This window comes from Meles meles, chromosome 5 (assembly GCF_922984935.1).
Source record: "Meles meles chromosome 5, mMelMel3.1 paternal haplotype, whole genome shotgun sequence".
Classification (NCBI taxonomy): domain Eukaryota; kingdom Metazoa; phylum Chordata; class Mammalia; order Carnivora; family Mustelidae; genus Meles; species Meles meles.
The window spans coordinates 151693053-151714869 of record NC_060070.1 but is presented as its reverse complement, the minus strand read 5'-3'; the positions used below and the strand labels follow the sequence as shown (position 1 = coordinate 151714869).

At 48.8% G+C, this 21817-nt stretch overlaps 1 protein-coding gene, 1 long non-coding RNA gene and 1 other non-coding gene across 3 annotated transcripts; 2 read left to right on the top strand and 1 right to left on the bottom strand.

Annotated features, from left to right (window-relative positions):
• The first annotated feature begins 891 nt into the window (after positions 1 to 891).
• Positions 892 to 20993, top strand: LOC123942415. The gene is made up of 3 exons (XR_006818421.1): positions 892 to 1021; positions 18697 to 18703; positions 20984 to 20993. It is a non-coding gene; the product is annotated as an uncharacterized LOC123942415 (long non-coding RNA).
• Positions 11015 to 14062, top strand: POM121L2 (POM121 transmembrane nucleoporin like 2). Its single transcript, XM_046006233.1, has one exon. The coding sequence runs from the start codon at positions 11015 to 11017 to the stop codon at positions 14060 to 14062; it is 3048 nt and encodes a 1015-aa protein (XP_045862189.1).
• Positions 20994 to 21325: 332 nt separating the features above from the next.
• Positions 21326 to 21407, bottom strand: TRNAS-GCU. The gene has a single exon. It is a non-coding gene; the product is annotated as a tRNA-Ser (tRNA).
• Positions 21408 to 21817: the final 410 nt, after the last annotated feature.

Genomic DNA, 21817 nt, shown 5'->3' with positions numbered 1-21817 from the left:
GCGATAACATCAGCCAAAGTTAGGTGAGTGAGAATCACATCTAACGACTTTTTCTGATAAGGCTGAATGAATAAAATACACATATATATAATGAATGGCAGCAAGTTGCCTGTGAATCCAATGCCAGTTTGAAAGAGACCTAAAATTCCCCAAGTTGCTGCCGTTGAAAACAAAACATTCATGGCTTTTTCTCGAACTTGACACTGAAGCAGCATGACTTCGAGAGTCCCATTAAGTGTACATCAGATATGACACTTAGCCACTGAGGCCTCAGAAGGTTCAGATGCTCACCTGTCCGAGGAATTCATAACCCATCTGTGACACTTCCAGAGGCTGGACGCCGCATACTGTTCGAACGTCTGCGGAAGAGTCTAGGGTTATGAGCAGTGACGCTCCATGTGCCTACTTTTACCATTGTTCTAGACCGTTTTCCAGGACAATTTTTCATGTAATAAAAAGCATATTTTATCCCAATCCTAATACTGTTTTTAATTGTAAACTCCTAGTTTTAATTATTTTGTCCTTTTTATGGACAGCAATCCTTGTAACTCACAATAGCAGTAGATGGAGAGAATCCCACTTTTCAGAAGGATAATTGCCACATGCTGTTCTCTGATGAATCATAGAACATATTTAGACCACACAGTTAAGAAGTGCTGAATAGTTTCTGCGGTTAAAATGTTAATTTTGCTTGTTATGAAAAACATCCTTTGCTTAGGGAACATATTTAGTATGTTTACAGATACAGTGAGGGTTCAACAGAAGTTGATAAAGTAATCAGATGCCTTAAGGAGGCATTAAACAAATTTGCTCAAAATAAGAGGAAATCAGAGAGGGAGATAAACCATAAGGGACTCTTAACTATAGGAAACAAACTGAGGGCTGGGGGATGGGGTAACGGGTGATGGGCATTAAGGGGGCACGTGATGTACTGAGCACGGGGTGTTACGTAAGACTGGTGACTCACTGACCTCTACCTTTGAAACCAATGATACACTACATGTTAATTAACTGAATTTAAGTAAAATAAAATTAAAAAACAAAACAAATTTGCTTTCCAGTTAGGCCACAGGGAAGACAGTCTCTATCATTTAATTAACAAACAGCCCTTCTCCAGACACTGAATTACCACCTAGCAATTCCATAACTATCCTTTACTTCTTTTTTTTTTTTAAGATTATTTATTTATTTGACAGAGAGAGAGAGACAGTAAGAGAGGGAACACAGCAGGGCGAGTAGGAGAGGGAGAAGCAGGCCTCCTGCTGAGCAGGGAGCCCTAATGGGATGGGGGGGGGGGGGGCCTCGATCCCTGGGATCCTGACCTAAGCCAAAGGCAGAAGCTTAATGACTGAGCCACCCAGGCACCCTGTAACTATCCCTTTTTAAGGACAATGTATATGTAGAAATCTTAACTTAAAAAATTATGTCCTTTTTGGGATTTTTTTTTTTCCTTCTCTTCTTTTAAAATCTATTCCTGCCTTTTCCATAAAATTCCTTCAACAGTAAGAGTTTTCCTAAATATCTATCGACCAGCACTTGTCTGAGACTTTGTCCGACACTTCATTCATTCTTCCCCATAGCCATGTGAAGTACACAGCTCCCACGGGTTCTGCCCTCGCTCCATGCTCTTTCCTAGCAATCCCATTTACTCCAATGATTTCAACTTCAACCGAAATGTCCTCTATGCCCAGGGTTGCCTGGCAGTCTCAGCGTGTAACTCCTGATCTTGGGGCTCTGGGTTCAGGCACCACCTTGGGTGCCGAGATTGCTCAAAACTAAAATCTTAAGAAAAAGTATCCTCAACATCCAAAGCAAGAGAAATTACATGTGGAGAGCCTTGAGTTTGGACAATCCCGTCATGTTTAGGAACTTGTAGTGACTCATTATTATCTGGTGATGGCTTCTACCCAACACCTTCCTCCTGAATTCTAGGACTACTGACCACAGACACACACTCGCAAACCTTTCCCAAACTCTGCTCATGAGTTCATGCTCCAGATTTGTTTTTCCTCTCTCACGCATTAGCATTAATTGAGTTTAGAGCTAAAAGTAGCATTATTTTAATATTTTCTATAAGTCCTACTTCCCCAGTCAAAGGAATGTCATATTGATTCTATTCCCCACATATAAGCACTATATCCCTCCCTGGCTAGTTCTTCCATGTTTTTTTTATTTTTTAAAGATCTTATTTATTTATTTGAGACACAGAAAGAGAGCACGAGTGGGGGGGGGGAGCAAAATGCCCACTGAGCAGGAAGCCTGACATAGGATCCGCATGAGGCTCAATTCCAGGACCCTGAGGTCACGATCTGAGCCAAAGGCAGACCCTGAACCGGTTGAGCCCCCCAGGCGTCCCATCCCTATTTACTTTTTAATTCATGCCTTGAAAATCTCTTTTGTGGTACATTTATTATTCGTTCAATTTTCTTACTCAACTTTGCCATTCAACTCTTTTACTATGTGGAAAATAATTATGTTTGATTGTATCACACCCTTGCTTAAAAGTAATCCAGAAGAAGGCCAAAAAGGGGTGGGCGGAGAGAAACAAATAACAAGGGGGACGAATAAAAAAACCACAAGATTTAAAAAAAAAAAAACAAAAAAAAAAAACAAAAAAAAAACCCCACAAGATGATAGCGTTATAGCCACCTAAATTACAAATTACACAAATCAAATGTAAGTAGGCTAAGCATAACAATTAAAAGCTATAGGTTGTCAGACAAGACAAAAAGAAAAAAAAAAGCCAAGAGTCACTTATAACCCACCTGCATGAAATGTGCTTTACAGACAAAGACATAGGAAGGGCATCACGAAATGTCAGAGCTGGGGGCTCCAAGAATCTCTCCCTCCATGGGAGCAGCCATGGCCAGCCACTGGCAACAATGAACAGAACCAACATTTTTGGAAATCTGAGATCTAACAGAAAACTTGCAGGAACCAGGGGAGCGCTTAATGAGAAAAAGAGTGCTTGATTTTCTAAGAAAGTATTATGGCCCTTCTGCCTACCCTCCTACCATGCCGCCTTCCCCAGCTTCCCCATCGGACTGCGGACTGCGCTCTGTCTTCCTGGGGTGGCTTATTGAAATGAAGGGGGAGGCAATACAGACAGCATGTTACAATACAGTTTGTGGTTTGCGTTTTGACCTGTTTCATGGTTCTCTGAGAGAATGGCACAGAGACCTTTGTTTGCAACCGTCCCTTCAAGATGGAGCACCATTCAGGATGGCATTTGTTGAAAGTATTTAAAAATACGCACTAGCTAAAGCTGCTCGGAGAAGGTGAATATATATATGGGGGGGGGAGTAAAAATTTACAGAATTATTAGAAGTATGATTAAAATAAAACTGGAAATCTTGTTTAACATACGAGGATTAAAAAATAATATAAAATGTTTAATAAGAGGATAAGCATACATAAAGAGGGAAAAGAAGAAATCAAGGAGGATGAGTGGAAAGAGGAGTTAGAATAAGGAAAGAGAAAATAAAAATGAAACATATAAATCTGTGAAGGAAAAGTATAAAATAAGAAATAAATGTTACAGTAATGGCAGAAATGAAGCTCAAAGAAGATACAGTATGAGGAAAGAGGAAAATGCTAGAATGTGAAGAATTATGTGGAAAAAAAATTTTAAAGGCTATCGGAGGGAAGAAGAATAAAAGTTCCACACATTTGCTTGTGAAATCAGAGAAAAGCAGAAGCACTTATGATGTTAGAGATCTAGTTACAGGAGAAAGGAAGATGGCTCTGTACGCAAGTGGTTGTCAAAAGCATAAAGAAAATATGTAAAATATCTGGGAAGTATGCAAAACACTTCAATGAGAAATAAACAGGGGCAGAATAAAGATGGATAGAACGGAAGGCAGAGGGAAACAAGAGAAGTTATAACAGAAGGCAGGTGACCCAGCAAAGGAGCTTGAGATCTTTTAAGGAAGTCACTTAATGTATCAAGTACAGAGAAGAGCAGAAGAATAAAAAAAAAATTAGAGGGATGTAATGAATGGAATTAAGTAAAGCTTGAGCAAAATGATAAATGCCAAAATAGATTTAAAATGTGAGAGGAAGGGGCACCTGACTGGTGCAGCTGGGGGAGCCTGTAACTCTTGATCTCAGGGTTGTGAGTTTAAGCCCCACGCTGGGTGTCCAGATGACTTAAAATAAATAAAAAATAACAAAACACAGAATATTATTTTTAAAATAAATAAATAAAATAAAAAGTAAAACACAATGTGAGAGGAATCATGAAAACAAATAACGTGAAAGTGTTAAGTGAAACTTGAGTCGATTTCAACACAGCAAGTGCGTTACAGGGACAGGAGAAGATTACTGAGGTATTTAGTCAATACTTGCTTAGCACTTATTCTGCATAGAGCAGTGTCCTCATACTTTACAGATACTTTATTTCTCATGAAGTCCATGAGATACGTACAATAATTCTTCCTAATTTACAGAGAGGGACCCAGAGACTGAGAAACCAGCCCGGAGCCTCCCTGCTAATCCGCTGCAGGAAACTGAACTGACCCCAGGCAGGCAGGCAGCCTCTCACATCCATCCACCCTGCCAGCCGCTGCAAGCAAGTAGCAGAAAAGAAAAAGAGAAATAAAGAAAGGGAGAAAAAATAAAGCAAAAACAAAGAGAGAAAAAATCAGTGTTTGGTACACCCAAATGAATAAGAGCTAACACTGAAATAGCGGGAGAAAAATGTGAGGGTAAAGCACATTAATTTGGCAAAGGGACGGACTGATGAGGGTTGTGCTGGCTAATAAATCCGCAGGGCCCAGCACAAGATGCAAACACAGGGCCTCTCAGGGAAAAGCATTAGGAATTTCAAGATGAGGACAGCAAAGCAATAAGCCAAACACAGGGCTGCACCCGTGAAGCTGACGCTAAATGGGAATAAGAAAAGCTTCCCACGGCCTTAAGCCTCCCTCAAATTCTCAGAGCAGAAGGCTTTGGAGAACACTCACCAAAGGAGGCTTCCACGGCCCTCGCTGCAGACAGACGCGCCCTCAAGCTGTGCAGGGCATCCCAGACTGCTCGGCCCACTCACAGACAAGGCTGGGCCTCGCTCGGACTTGTCATCCTTGGGAAACATGTGTCTGCGGTGTGGACTTGCCCCGATGTGTCCGGAGGAGCGACAGCTAGCTTTCCAGACGCCACGTCTTCCTGGCAAATAGAACCATTAATTAAAATGGCAAGGTTCACACCTGGGCACACATGCTTTTTTTCAACCCAAATGAGGCATATCCTACTGTATTCCCCAGGGCTGCAGGATCTGACCTGACTCAGGCAAGTCAGCCGCGAACTTCACTCAGCAGCTTTGCTCTTACGTGGGCCTTCCTGAAGCTTCCCAGGGAATTTTTCTCCCTAGAAAACTGCTGTGACAGCAGAACATTTCATGTGGGGTTATATTTCTGAAGTTGTATTAAAAAGCAAGCTGAAATGCTGTTTCTTTCCACCAGCTAACCCCCAAGTGTTAATAGCATCCCTATTACTGGTATTAGTTGATATGTACAAGATGACCTACTTAGGACTGAAAATTTTTATTGTATTTTAATTGCCTTCAGCAACGTAAGATTTAATATGATGCAGTATATTTCACTGTGAAAATGGGAATGCCTACAACTACTCTCATCTTCAACAACGCACTGTATGGAAAAAGTCAAACGGACACACAGATTTGCACAACATGACTTATAAAATCAAACACTGCCAGTAGCTTTAAAGCCTCAGATATCGTCCTCTTCAATTTCATCTTTTCTTTGTACCCAGAGGCATTGCTATTTCAGGTCTCTCGTTCTTTTGCTGTTCTTTACAGATGTGCCACAGAGCTCTGCATCACGAGATGGGTCGTTCATGGGTTTCTGAACTTGACATTGATGGTGTTAACACTCCGGCAGTCCACTTTGTGAAGCAGGAGCTGGGACTGCAAACCATCCTCCGCTCCTCTTCCTTCTTTGGCTGTGCCCTGGGGACCTGGGGGAGGCTGGAAGCCTAGAAACGGGGAGACGGGACAGGCTCCCTCCTGCGGGTGCTAGGTTCGGTCAGCGGTCAGCGGGCGGCACCCCCGCAGCACACACTCTGACACTAGTAGGTTCCAGTAGCAACGGCTTCTTTGGTGTCTGGGGTTGTTTCCCACACTCCCCAAACCAGCCTCATTATAAACCCTCAGGCTCACAGCACAGCAGGCCAGCAACCTCTTCTGAGGACGTGGGTCCCCGCCTCCAATCTTTTATCTTCTCCCCTTGCTGGATACCTCCCATAGGCCTCGTGCAGCTGTGTTCTCTCGGCTCTGTGCATGGACGCGCTGCCCTGCAGTTGCTCAGGGCCTTTTTGGTCATTCTAACACCGTGGCTTCCTAAAAGTACTATCCCAAGAGAGAAGTGGAAGCCACCACTTTCTCCTGGCCTGAGTCCAGAAACTGGCTTTATTTTTACTTTTCTTTCCAAACCACATAAAAGTGTTTTGTTGTTTTTTTTTTTTCCAAATGCATACAGCATCTTTCTATGCACAGAAACTGGCCCCTCTTTTAGAGGACTCTCTTGGTCAAGGTCAGAGCCTGAGGGCCCTGTGTCCCACCCCTGCCCCACTGTGGCTTTCCGCCTCCCTCTGCCTTATCCTACTCCAAATCTGCTTTACTCTCCAGCAACTCCTGCCCTCCTGGACCTTCCTCCTGCCCCACCACCATCCTGGTCACCTTCAGCCTCCCTCCCCTCAGGTCTGCCTTCTGGGCTCTCCCATCCTCCGTTCAGGAAGTGGCCTTGACTGACCCTCTGTCCTCTTCCTAGGCAGCACCCCTCCCTGGTCTCTCTCCACACAGCCCACCCAGCACCTCCTCGACATCAGTTTTGCGCCTCTGGAAAATTTTCCAGCCGCTCTGCGGGTTACAACCATGTTCCTTACCCCCACTGCCTTGCCACCCAATAGTAGTGGATGTGGTAACAGCACCCCTGATTACTGGTTCCTTAAAACATATTTGCTAGGAGCTTCCTCAAATCCAATTTGAGTTCACAGTTCATCCCAAGGCGCTGGGCCTAGGTCCTGGGGAAGGCTACGTTATGAGGAGGGCATATGGGTAAATTAAGCTACGCTAAACTGCTTGTCAGTTTTGTGGACTATAACTGTTAAAAAAATTGCCATACTTTCTTGCATACCTGATAATGTGCCGAATGTGTGCATTACCTGCTTAAATAACAAAATAATTACATTCCTGGGATTTACATTTTATGGCACTATTTTACAAATCGCAAAGCAATTTGAAGAGGAGTGAGGCGTGGAAGTCTAAGCTCCGAGACATTGAAAATTTATCTTAATTTTTTAAATTAGCAGACTTTATCTTTAAAGAACTGTTTTAGATTTACAGAAAAACTGAACAGAAAGTACAGAAAGTTTCCATATACTTTCTCCTCCCCCCACTTGCACTCCTCGTTTCCCCTCTCAGCAACATCTTGCGTTGGTGTGGGACATTTGTTAAAACTGATGGATCAACATCCATACATTATTAGTAACGAAAGTCCATAGTTCACGTCAGGGTTCACTCTTCTGCTGTACACTCTATGGGTCTTGCCAAATTCATAACACCATGTATCCTCAATTATAGTTTCGTCGAGAATAAAACCCCTGTGCTCCCACGCCCCCAAACTCTGATCCTTTTACTCTCTACAGTTTTGTGTGTTCCAGAATGTCATATAGTTGGAACCACATAGTAGGTAGCCTTCTTCAGACTGGTTTTGTTCAGGCAGCAATCAATACAGATTTGAGGCTCCTCTTTGAACTTGTTATGCCCGAATTTTCGCGTCCGAGAGACCACCAAGGAGCCAAGCACCGATGCAATCACACGAAGGTTTATTTGACAAGTTAAGCTTGGGCTCAAGTATACCCGACACAGCGGAGTAGGGACTTGGAACCCGAGGTGACATGCTTAAGCTTGGGTCCAAGTATACCCGACGCGGCGGTGTAGGGACTTGGACCCCAAGCTTAGTTAAGGCAGGGGTATTTATGGGTTCCTGTTACTAAAGCAGGGTGGGGCTCTCTGGAACCAAAGCAGGGTGGGGCTCTCTGAAACTAAAGCAGGGTGGGGGTCTCTGGAACCAAAGCAGGGTGGGGGTCAGCCCTTGGGCACAGGGGTCTGAGATGGCTGCCGGGGCTAAGATGTCTGTACTTATGCTAGGGCTAAACCTGACGTGGGATGGCCTTAGTTTTCTCGGCCTCCACAAACTCTGTTCAGTGCTGAATAATATTGCATTGTATGACTGCGCCATGGTTTATCACGTTCCTCCATTGAAGTGTTTTCTGGTTGCTTCCAATTCCTGGCAATTATATATAAAGCTTCTACAAACATTCATGTGCAGGTTTTTGTGTGAACAAAACTTTTCAGCTCATTTAGGTAAATACCTAGAAGTTTGATTCCCAGCGGGCATGGAAAGACTATGTTTTATTTTGTAAGAAACTTCCAAACTGTCTTCCAAAGTGGCCGTACCATTTTGCATTCCCAGAAGCAATGAGTGCGAGTTCCCATTGCTCCACATCCTCACTAACATCTGGCGTGACCAGTGTCCTGGATCGCAGCCACTCTAACGTGGCTGTCCTGGCGTCTCAGTGATGCTTTCCTTTGAGATTCTCTCCTGATCCTGAGGTCCGAAGTCGGGTGTCGTTTCACATGTGGATTTGCCATCCATGTATCTTCCATGGTGACTTACCCGTTTCTAAACTAGCTTTTAAAAAACTCATTGTGAATTTTGACAGGTTTATGTACATTTTGGATACCAGTTCTTTATCAGATAGGTTTTGCAAACATTTTCTCAGTCTGTGGCTTGTCTTTTCATTCTCTTAACAGCGGCTTTGGCTGAGTGGAAGTTTTTAATTTCAGTGAAATCCAGTTGATCAATGTTTTCTTTCAACACCAAGATGTTTAACGCTGTCTCTAACTCAGTGCCACTATTGTCGAGCCATCAGGCATAAAGAATGCTCAAAGTGATCTTCTTCTGTGCTTCCCTCTCATTCTCTCTGCAGCCCGGCCAAGCCAAGCGGTTGTCAAAGGATCAAAGTCCATATCCCTACTTACGCCTCTTTGCCTGGAATCCTGAATTCTTTCAACAGCCTCCTTCTTATCTCCTGGCTCCAGATAACTGAGTTCAAATACATCTTCTTTGCAACTAACTTTTTTTCCTTTTTAAACTTTCTTTTTTAAAATGGAAATAGCTTATTTTTTTATTTTATTTTTTTGTTGGAAATAGAATCTGGTAGAAAATATGACACAGTGCAGGAAAACCAAAAAGAATTTCTTGCAAACCAACTCCAGTTCCACACCTGAGATAACTGCGTGTTAGTACTTTGGTCAATATCCTCCTTTCTTTGCTGACCACATCCCTACTTAGACATCTACAGCTACGTTTTCACACAAATAAAGCCTAGAATTTAAAATTATATGAGGTTAGGAAGAAGCCTTATGTATCATGGACATAGACAAACTAATATATAAAGGTCTGCCTTGTCTTTGTTATTCTATCTCACAGCTGTACTATAATTTATTTAACTAAATTCCATTTGCCGACATTCTGGTTATTCCCATGTTTACTTTCTCTTAGAAGAATCCTCCCATGGACCCTCTCCTGTCCTATGCCCAAGATCTGCCCCCTGTCCTGTGCCCTCCCCAGGCCCATCACCTGCTCAGCCTGCCCCCTACACACTAATTCAGGGCCCAGTCTCAAGGCCTTCTCTGTGCTGCCCCTACCCTGGGTTCAACTCCCCCGAGGCTGACCTCCTGCTGCTGGATCCCACCCACCCTTCCCTCTCTCTCTTCTGGAAAGCGAGCAGGGAACTTCCCGGGTTACTTTAATGGCTGCTCTGTTGCACGCCGGGGTGGGGGAGCCCTGGGGATGATCCTGTGGTCACTTTATCTGTGAAAAATTGCTTCTGGCTCAGGATACTTTGGAGTCTAGAGAGGCCGACAGCGCAGAAACCCTCTGGGAAGCCCATCTCAAAGTCACGATCTGGAACCACCAGGGCCTCTGGGCGCCCAGCAGAGGGGGCGAGAGCAGCCTCGGGCCTTGACTCCTGGGAAGCACAAGACTTCTACCCTTTCCTCTGACCAGAAATCTCTGCTCTCGGGTCTTCTATTCAGAACCTTGTACTTTTAACTGAATGGAGCCGGGAGGACTTTTCTTTCCCGAGGGCCCTGAAATCGCGGGCAGGGGAAATTCCGGGAGCAGATTCATCCACAGAAAGTCACGAAGGACTCGAGAAGGGAAACTACTGCGCACCCGGGGAAGAGTGTTCCCTCCAAGCTTTCACTAGAGTCTCCGTCCCGACCCGCTCCTACCCGGGACTGACGGCAGCGCCACCGCCGGCTGCGCCCGGAGCCACTCCCGCGCTCGGCCCCTCTCCACCGGCCTCCCGTCGTCGCGCTGACAACTGAGGGGCGACCGGGATTCGGCCCCGGGCAGAAGAGCCGGGACGGGTCCGGGAGGCGGCGGCGTCAGCGCCCAGGGCTGCTGGCGGCCGGAGGGCCCCCGTCGCCTCGGCAGCCCTGCGCGCTCCGAGCGCCGCCCCCACCCACCCCGCGGGGCTGGGACCGCGCGTCTTGCCCCGACTCCCGGGCCGCGCGCCTGGCCCCCCGAGTGGCCGCAGCCAGAGCCTGGAGACCCGGCGCCCACTCGACTGCGTCTCCCAGACGGCGCTGCGGGCGCGGAGCCAGGCCGCGCGCTGCCCCCCCAGCCCCTGCCCAGCGCGCGCCGCAGCCGCAGCCGCAGCCGCAGCCGCAACCGAGAGCGCACAGGCCCGAGCGCCCCGCCGAAGCCTCCGAACCGCACCGCAAGCTCCTGGGGCTGCTGGGGCCGCTCTCCTCTGTTCCCACGGGGCGCCGACCTGTGGGTGCCGGGCCTGGGGGCTGCCGAGCGCCACGAGACCCTCGCACTTTCCTCGCGCCAGGATCCCAACCGTCAGCGGAACACGGCGCACTCCGACTCCGGCTGAGTCCGTCAGAAACCCGGGGAACCGACCCGCCTCGGCGCCCCGCATGGGCAGTTACCTGGGCAGGCCGGGGTCCCAGCCGTCGTCTCCCGCGCAGGCGCGCACGGACTCGACTGAGAGGCCGCGGAACCGCCGGCCGGCTCAGCCCCTTCATCAAGTCCACCGGCTTCCGCCCGTCCACCGCGCCCACCCGGCCCTGCGGCACCGACCTGCGAGGAGGCCGCCTAACCCGGATCCTGCCAGTCCCATCGCGTGGGCGGTCCATGAGGCTTGGAGGCGCTTTCCCATGGAGAGGTCCCAGAATTCCATCGTGGGGCCTCTTCCTTCAGACTGGTGGGACAGTTACCTCCCCCGGACTCTCTGGTCTCTTCGGCACCCCAGGGCAGCAGGGAGCCCGGTGACCATCAAGATAGCTCCTCCTGAGCGGAGAGCGCTCCCCAGCACTTCTCCCGCAGAGGACACCGACTCTGCAGGGTCTTCACCCTCGGAGAAGCCCCCAGACCCGTGTGCTAAGGAGACGGTGCTGAGGGCCCTCAGAGAGTGCAAGAAAGGGAGAGTGAGGTTTGATGAGCCTCTGTTTCCCGAGGGCTCGCACAGTGAGAGAAGGAGTCCAGACACCCCAGCATCCGCATTTAAGCCCCTGGTGAAACACGGAGCTCTCACTTCTTTTGCGCCCAGGCCTGGGCCTCTGAAGAGAAGCCGCAAGCCCTGGAGCTCGGATCACAGCTTGACGAAGAGGCCCAGTTGCTCCTCCCTGTGCTCTTCGGCCAGCACGCACCCAGGTGGCCTGCTCAGCTCCAGAAGAAATGCGATCGCAAGTTCTTACAGCTCTTCGAGAACTTTCTCTGAGCTCTGGAAGAGAGGTGGCCCCAGGGTCTCCCTACAGACACCAGAATGGCCAGTAAAAAAGACAGAAAAGGGTCATCAGGCTCACTCTCCAGTCTCCCTGGAACCAGATGGGTCCCCAGAAGCATCTGGCAGCTCTGGGCTGCTCTCTGGTCCTGGGGACCTGCTGGCACCGACCCCACCTCCCCAGCTTGGTGATGCAGACCCTGGAGAGGACATGGCCTTAGGGGAGAAAGGGGGACTCCAGGGGAGCAATAAAGCGGGAGAGGAGACAACCGACCTCACCACGGACTCTGTCTCTGAGACGTGCTCTGCTCTTCAGCCTTCCCTGCCTCTCGCCCTGCCTTCTGCAGGCCCGGCTCCAACCCCGGGCCCAAATCCACAGCTGGAGAGCCTCACAGAAACACAGGAGTCTCCCCTGGCCCTCCCACCAGCCATGGGAGAGGCAGTTGGCGTGGCCCCTCCCGCCCTGAAGGAGGGCGGCCCGCTGTCGTCCCAGGGCTGCTCACAGTCAGAGCCCCTAACAGGCACCTCTTCAGACTCCAGACCCATGTCAGATTTCATCCTTCTGACCTCTGTTTCTCCCACATCACCGGCCACTGACGCCACCTGGCCTCCTCCATCCTCTCAGGCCGAGGGGACTGCCGTCAGCCCTGCAGTGCTCCCCGGGCTGAGTCCTCTGTCCGGAATGAGCAGCCCAGCGCCCCATCTTCCTGCCTCTGCACCTCCCGAAGCCACAGCTTCTGCGGACCCCACGTCACACCCCATGTTGGGGCTCCCACCCAAGAGCGAGATCGGCGTCTCTTCATATTCCACAACTTCGATGGCCACTACAACGTCTTCAAGCATCCCGACTCCCACCTCCAAGCCTATGCTGGGCGGCATAGGACCCCTTAAAGCCCTGCCCACGATCGCTCCTTTCTCTTTCGAGCAGACCTCTCCTCTCGCTTCTCCTGCCTCAACCCACCTCCTCCACGGCCCAGTCAAGGCTCTCTCTGGCATCATGGCCACCACGCCCAAAGACCATTCTTTCATGCCACCATTGGATGTGGGCGCCGTGAATGTTACCGGGGCCCTGGGCAACACTCACTCCACCCCTTCGACCAGCCACTCCTTCCTCCTTGGGGCTGCCTGTGCCTTCAGGGCCAGCTTCACCCCGACCCCAAGCTTCCTCTTCCCGGCACACCCGCGTACTACTGTTCCTACCGTGCACACGGTCACCATCTTTAGCCAGGTTCTTTCCAGCGCTGTGCAGATATCCCCTAGTCCAAGCACTGCTTTCTTGCGGGGTGTGGGCTGCCCTCTGTCAGCCTCCGCCCTGGTAGCTTCGCCCCAGGCCTCTTTACCATCCAGCAGCTCCGGTCCCATATCTGCATTCGGGTCTCCCTCAGGGGCCGGCTCAGGGCCACTCTTCCCGCTCTCCCCGGGAGCCACTCTCGAGCGGGCATTGGGGGCTACAGGTGGGCAGAAGCAAGGGGCCCCACAACCAGCCCTTGGCCCAAGCCTCAGTAGCCCGTTTATTTTTGGAAACTCAGCTGCGGCCTTCCCCACGGCAACCCCCGCTCCGGCTCAGCCGGCCTTAAGCAGTCCTGCGAAGTCACCCTCTGGGGGTTTGACAGCCTTGGCCTCCGCCTGTCGCCTCCCTGCAGGCATCCGGCCGAAATTTGGCAGCACTGCGGCAGGGGTTCCCTTTGGCCAAGCAAGTAGGACTGGTTCGGGGGTTGTGGCCCAGACACACCAGAATGTGGCCCGTGGCTCGGTGTTTGGCAGCACAGCCCCACCCCCTTTTGCTTTTGGGGGGTTAGTGACCCCCATGGACTGTGGGGACTCTGGGGTCAGTGGGACTGGCCGGGACATGAGCTCCAACCCTGGTGCGTTCAGCATTGGAGGAGTGCCAAGTGGGACCCCTGGCACCATCTCACGTTTTGGGAAGGGCTGGAGCCAGAACAGCCCACGCCTGACCAGCCAGAGCACACCTTTTGTCTTGGGGAGGGCCAGCATTTCTGCAGGAAAATCTATGTTTGGGGGCCCCTGCGTGGCCCCCTTTGCTCAGAGCACCCCTATCCCTAGGCCAGTAATGACAAGCAGCAGCTTCAACTTTGGGATGCCCTCTCCACCCACCCAGGGTTGTGCCAGGAGAGGAACTTTCAGATCACCAGCCTCGTCATTTTCCATTGGTGCAAAATCAAAAAACCCAAAGAACCGGGACCAAGGGCATTCCCGAAGGCATCATGCCCACAGGAAATAGCCTGTGTCCCCTGTCCCCTGATCTGGACATCAGGATTGTGAAGAGCCTCGGGGGTCTTCCAATTCTCTACAGCAAACATCTCCCAGATCTCAGGCTAGAACTTTACGTATTCACCGTGTGGGTCCCAGTCCAATCTAGAAGAAGGTGAAGAGCCAGGGGATCTAGCAATAACAGCAGAACGAAACCGGGTGGGACCAAACCTTCGCACCTCAAGAACTGTCCCTTCTCGCCCGCCCCACTCTCTGTCGTCGGGGTGAGAGCGGTCAGGACACCGCCCCGACTTTCTCCTCCGGAACACACATGCCAGGAAGGCAGCAAGTACAGCGCGCGCCCTTGCATCTTCCCGGGGAGGAACAGAATCTAAACCGTAGCCTGCTCTCATCTGGCCGGAAGAACTCATTCCCTTTCTCGTCCCCCAGGGGTGCGGCCCCTCATCCCTCACTGCCTTTTCTTCAGTGAGCACTTGGAGGAGCACTGGATGTAATTTGACCTTGAATTTGATGAAATCTGGTGTAATTGTCCCTGAATCAACCCTTGAGGGCACCTCCGTGCCACGCTTGCTGTCACTTCCTCCCACCGAAGTGGTTTTAATCTGTCCCCGGGAGAGGTGGTGCTCTGTCCCCGTCCCTTCCCTGCCAGTTTAGCCCCTCACAGACGGGAAAGTCAAGCCTCCGTCTGTCAGAGCCCAGTAGTCACTGTGTGTTCCAGAAAAGGGAAGCTCTCGGCCAGTGTCCCTCCAGGCTTGGAGCAAGGCTCCTGGCCATCTGCTGTCCACTCTCCAGTGTGTCTGTGAGACTTGCTGTCATCACTTGGTCGACACAACTGTGCCTTTTGTACTTTGAGCTGCGTCTGGAGGAGAAGCAGCTTGTAGGAGTGATGTTATGCGGAGAGAGCAGAGCCCCTGTGAGAAGTTTCTGGGGCCGGGCTGATTGTCTAGGGCTAGCAAGACCACTTAATGGCTGCAAGTGTGGATTCCTGACCTCACAACAGGGTTTTGACTTCAAGGGCGGACTCCTCAAGAAGTAATAGGGCCTGGAGAGGGAAGGACATGTCCTTCTCTCTACATTATAGTCATGATCCCTACAGTATGAGCCAGAAAGGCCCAATCAGGGAGCCAAAGTTTACACTTCATGCTTTCTTTGAGTCTGTACCTCCACATTCACATCTCTCCCGGAGAGGACAGGCAGGGCAGGAAGGCTCTTGGACCTGAGACATGGGAGAAAGGGAGACATGTCAGCAGGCATCTGCTGTGGAACCGACAGGAGGTCTGTAAGTGAACTGTGACATATTCCTTAGCATTTCCTAGTGGGGGGGTGGGGAAGGCTAGAAAGACTCCCTGACTACATCTATCTCCTGTTTTATGGATATCTTGGAAAAGGTCCAATTGGAACAACAAGCAATCTTCAATTGGTTGATAAAATAAAGTGTTGAAATAAGTACATGCTATAGGAATTACTGTTAAACTCATATCAATAGAGAGGCAGAAAGGCATTAAGAAACTTGCCCGAGCCCACCCTGTTAGTAAAGGCCAATGTGGGTTTTTTTAAACTTCATGGTTCCAAGGTCTGTGGTCACCTCTCCGTCATGACAGCAGGTATGAGCTAGAGCTAGAGCTGTACGGCAGGTATGTCTGCCTAAGTCTCCACGCCGTTTCAGATGTTTAAGGCATCCCATGACCCAAGAGTGCCACCTTAGAGGGGGGCAAGAGTTCTTTACATGATAATTTAATATTTATCTAGTCATGACCATATGCCTTGTGTTGCGCTTTGCACCAGACATTCAGAGGCAAAGGACGACTCCTGTCTGGGAACACAGAGTGGGGGGATTGGTAAGTTAGCCCGGGAGAATGGTGGCGGAGCAAGTCATCTTATTTAAAACTCAGAACTTAAACAAACAAACAAACAAAAGGACTCAGAACTTCAATTCTGTCTTAATGTGTTTGGAGCACCAAGGGGAAAGGGACATTGCAGGCCGAAGGCAGATGTTCGCGGACAGGTCTAGAAGACAGAGCAGATCTCTTGGGTTAACTTCCAAGGAGATACCGGGATACTTCCAGGTGTGGCTGGGGAGAAGCCTTGGCAGATCTGGACAGATCGTGGGCAGATCGTGGGCAGATCTGGACAGATCGTGGGCAGATCATGGTGCAGATCACGGGGCACATCGTGGGCACATCGTGGGCAGATCCTGGGTGTGCTTCCAAACCACGTGCAGCATGGACAGTGTTTCAAACACAATGGAGCGCCTCAGAAAGATTTTAAGCAGGGAAGAGACAAGTTTGGGTTTGATGGTTCTGGTTGTCACATGAGGAGGAATCGCATGGGGACAGACTGGAGGGTTGGAGACATGGGAAAGTATGAAGACACCTGCAAACGTTAAAAATGTGGGTTCAAACTAGGTAGCCAGGCGTGACAGCTCACCAGGCAGAGAGAGAGCAGAAATCAAGGAGCAGGAACTGGTAACGCATTGCCTGGTTGCGGGCGGAGGAGAGAGGCAGAATGATGGGAAGGGGTTGCTGAAGAAGATGGATTCTTAGCCGTCTGGGCAGAATACACGGAATTTCGCATAGATTGTGAGATGACTCGGGTGGGAAGGAAACGCTCTGCAGGCTCTTCAGTCACTCACTCACAAACCAGGGCCTGACGGAGACTGGTTACTAGGCACTCTTCTAACACGTGATCTATCAGTAACAGACCAAGTTCCTATTCTTGTCGAGCTTCTCTTCTGGGTAATGATAACCATAAACCATCAGCTCACACAATTCCAGCATTTTCCTGTGGCAGGGGTCTGCTTTTTTTTTTTTTTTTTTAAAGATTTTATTCATTTGCTACACAGAGAGAGAGACATCACAAGTAGGCAGAGAGACCGGGGAAGCAGGCTCCCTGCTGAGCAGAGAGCCCGATGCGGGGCTCGATCCCTGGACCCTGAGATCATGACCTGAGCCAAAGGCAGAGGCTTAACCCACTGAGCCACCCAGGTGCCCCAGGGGTCCGCTTTCTATTCACGTCACCAGGGGCTAGGTTAGAGAGGAAAGCGCGAGAAGGCAGGGTGGCCATGCGGAGGAACTGTGACTTCTTGGACAACAGGGAGAAAACCTAAGCCTGTTGTTTTTTTTACAAACGCCATGAAAAATATTTAACTGGGTGAGAGGACTAATTCTGACCTGTTGAAGAATGTGCTTTCCGGAACACGAATGTCTGTATTTTAGTTCTGATCTCTCTCAATACACTCCTCAAACCGAAATGAAGGAAATGAAGTACTGTACAAGTATACTGGAAGTACACTTGGAAAGTAAATTTTCTCTCACTTGTTGAGGAGAACGCTGTCAAGTCTCTTAGAGTCCGCACCTTGCTGAGAATGTCATTCTTTCATGCATGAGGGGTGGCGAGGAATCCTGCCAAGGTTTGGCCCCCTTCCCAATGAGTGCTGTGAATTTTCTCCTGCTCCCAAGGACCACATCTACAAATTATTTTGGAAGCTGTCCTCTCGTGGCCGCTTTTGCCTTAGCTCCCTGAAGTACGCACCAAAGTTCTTTTCCTTTCTCCTCTCCCTCCCTCCCTTCTCTTTTGGCTATTATATCGCTGCGGTCCCCTCTTTTCTCAGTACTTTATGAAATATATTTTATGCACAGTAAAATGCATAGATCTTCTTTTTTAAGATTTTATTTATTTATTTGACAGAAATCACAAGTAGGCAGAGAGACAGAGAGAGAGGAGGAAGCAGAGAGCCTGACGTGGGGCTCGATCCCAGGACCCTGGGATCATGACATGGGGCGATCACGACCTGAGCCCAAGGCAGAGGCTTTAACCCACTGAGCCACCCAGGCGACCCAAAATGCATAGATCTTAAGTGTAGACAGAACGACGAAGTTTACATATGTATATCCCCTGTGACCTCCGTTCACATCAAGATCCAGAACATTTCCGTTACTCCAGAATGCTACCTTAGGCCACCTTACCAGTCAACACTGCATCCTGCAGGCTGATCACTATTCTGATTTCCATCACCAGACAGTTTTGCTTGCTCTTGAACTTCATATAAGTGGAATCATATAGTACATTGCCTTGTGTGGCATTTTTTGCTAGCGTTATGGTTTTGAGATTTAACTGTGCTGTTACATATACAACAGAACTGATAGAAATATATTGTTTTTTGATAAGTAGAATTCCATTTTATAAACAAATCACAATTCACCTATGTAGTGCAAGGAAATGAGCTGCCTGATCATGTCCATAGTTAGGAGAAACATCTGTTAAAGCCCCGCCAGCAGAGTGGCGCAGCAGAAGCGTGCTGGGCCCACACCCCAGAGACTGATGCGTCAAAACTCTCCTCTGCCAGGATGGCTGCATTTTCTTCCCTCCCAGATCTCAGGCGGAACGGGCAAGGTGCAGAATCTAGTTTTCCTTTTGACCCCTCCTACGAAGCCTTACCACACCATCTACAGATAGTTAAGCATCCCCCAGCCTTTCTTTTCCGCAAAAGCTGACATCCTCACTCATTTCAAAAGAGAAACAAATCTCTCTCCCTTCATATTTGGGAAAAGGTGACAAATTCACCTTTACTTTCCAACGGATCAGCATTATGTCTTTCAGAATACACACTTGTTTCTAGCTATGGTTTTATATTTTTTAAAAAAGATTTTATGTGTTTATTTGACAAGAGAGATCACAGGTAGGCAGAGAGGCAGGCAGAGAGGGTGGGGGAGGCAGGCTGCCCCTGGAGCAGAGAGCCTGATGCAGGATTTGATCCCAGGACCCTGAGACCATAACCTGAGCCAAAGGCAGAGGCTTAACCTACTGAGCCACCCAGGCGCCCAGTTTTATATTTTCTTTATACTTGAAAGAAAAATGTTCTTATTGGGGATTTTTGCCTGATGACTCTATTACACTTTACTTGGGCACTAGTCTCCTGCTTCTTTCATTTCTTTACTCAGTCCGTGATTTATCAGATGCGTGATTTATCAGATCAAGTTAACGGGAGTGTTTTGTGAATCCTTCCTAAAGCAAGACATGTTGCAGTAATCACGAAGACACCATTTGCAGGCACTTTATGGGCAAAACAGGAGCAAAGAAGTTAAATGGCAAACGGTAGAGAAAAATGCAAGGGATGAGTTACAACGAAAGAAGTTTGTGCATCAGGATCCCATGGACAGACTCAGAAAAAAAAAAAACCAAAAACACAGAAGTCTTAGCAAGACATTTGCAAAAATGTGTCTTTGAGGAAAGTTTTGTGAGTAAAGTACTCTGGAGTGAGTTTCTTATAACAAGAAAATACAAATTCCTATAATAATAAGCACCTGAAATAAGAAAAATTGCTTTAAAAAATCACATGGAAAAATAAATAAAGTGGGGGGGGGCTGGAGGACCAGGGACAGCGGGGGTGGGGGGGTGGCGGGTGCTGCTTTGATGCCTCACGTTCATGGGTGTGCACTTCCACTCACAGTAGAATGTGCGAGAAGGCGGGAGCTGATATGCCATCATCTAGTAAAGACTGGTTTTCAACACATGCTAACTCGGAGGGGTAACTTTGCAGGGCCAAGGCCAGGCTGCCCCAAGATGGGCCACTTTGGCGTGAAGATTATTTTGAGTTAAAAAGCCATCTGAACCCAGCAGATTCAGGAAAAGCTTTTTATCTCCCCTACAAATGGCTAAAAAGAAATTTGGTAGAGAACCTGCTCCAGGAAGAAAGCTATTACAGCAGAGAACTTTGTTATACCGTGAAGTCAGTCTGAGAAGAATCTAGAAGGTCCTCTGTGTCCTGCTGTTTCTGAGTGGCCCAGCAAATATTTGTGTCCCAAACATTTGCTCTTTGTCATTTTCCAGAGAATTGTGTTTCATCCCTTGAAGTCCCAGACTACAGTCTACTTCTTAGTTCAGAATGACATGTATACATCATTTTACTTGGCTGTCCTTGGAACTTCATGTCTGTGTGTGTGCCCTCTATGAACAAGGTTAAACTTTATTTTCTCCAGTGAATCTTTCTCATGTCAATTTGATTCTTGAAGGAGCTTCAAGGGCAAAGGAAATTCTTCCTGCCTGGAGCAAGATGTCTCTATGGTCTTAAGATGTCTCCCCACAAACTGCCTATTCATCATAAAAGGGGAAAGTCTACTCATGTGTGACCTTGACTGTAGTCAGAATTAACCACATTAATGAGGGGCAATGAACATTGCATGCTTCTTGAGTTTTCTGCCCCAAGAAAGACTTAGTACCACTTACATGGTGTTATGGTTGGGGATGCAAAACCTGGGCCTTATTATGAGGGGGGAAAATCCCACAAAGTGCAAATGAGAAGTATTATTTAAAAACAACTAGAACACAGAACACAAAGGGAGCGGTTACTGTACTCTTAAAAAATGGCATTGTCATAAAATACAAAAAGAGGCTGTGAAGATGTTTTAGATAAAAGGAAATGAAAAGGATATGGACAACTGATGTTAACTACCTGGAATTTAAATAAACACATTTTTTTAAAAAGGGATATGGGCGACTGATACAACAGCTAATCTGTACCGGAGGGGAAATGCTATCCAGGGCATTACTGGGTCAACAGACAACACTGAAATACAGACAAGAGATTTAAAAAATAACACCACTGTGAAACACACCAAACTGACGCATATACTTTCATTATATACAAAGAATATGCTTATTTTTAGGAAATATCTATTTAAATATTTAAGAGAAAGGGGCCATGAAACAGACAATTCACTCTTACACGTTTCTGAAAACAGAGAACCACAAAGATGAAGTTGGAGACTGAGTCGGAGAGGGAGGGGAAGGGATCGGGACGAAGGGAGGGAGGGAGAGGGAGGAGGGAATGGCTTGCAGTGCCAAGGGGTGAATCCCAACAAAAGGTATAGAGGTCGTTTTGGTACTATTCTTAGTCTTACTAGTTTTCTTCAAGTTTGAAGTTACTTCCAAGTAAAAGTTTAAGATCCTTGTAATGGCAATTCGGAGAAGTAAAGAATAATAGTGATATAAACACCCAGGCTCCCACCAAGCAGCGTAAACGGTTTGCCCAAGTCCTGTTTTACGCCGAGCAGCATTTTGAAGCAAATCCAAGGCGGAGGTTCCCAGGGACAATCTGTTCTCCGAGGGTGGCGGGCCTCGACCTAAGCTTTGGCCCCTACGTGCAGAGCCGCGGTGACTGGGGCGAGGGAGAGCTCACGCGGGGTGTTTTACCCGAGGCCGCCGGTAGGGGTCCACCTGCCGGATGCCTGAGGTACAAAACGTGCACTTCCGCTCCCGAGAGCGGGACCAAAGCCGACGAGGATGGGATTCGAACCCACGCGTGCAGAGCACAATGGATTAGCAGTCCATCGCCTTAACCACTCGGCCACCTCGTCCCACGGACACCTGCGCTTTTGAATACTCTCTTAAGTCTCCCTTTTAGCGAAGCTTTGCACTTTGACCCCGAGGCGTGGCGTTGTTTTTCAAACTGCGGTTGTCCCAGAGAATTCTCACGCTCGACCGCGCCTTCCACCTTCTCCCCGGGAACCTGTCACACTTGGAAGCTCCGGTCACACCCGCCCGGGTCTCCCGCCTCGGCTGTCATCCCCCCTTCGTGCTCGCACTTGCCTTCCGGTCCCGTGAGATTCTCTCTATTCTCCCCCAACTCCGTAATCTCGTTTTCTACCCGCCGCACCCTCAGTCTCTGCTCAGCCTTCCCACTCTCACCTGAGGCCTGACAGCCCCCGGCCCTGTTGTTTTCCATACAGCCCTACTTACTGCGGCTTTACCGTTGAAGACTTCGATA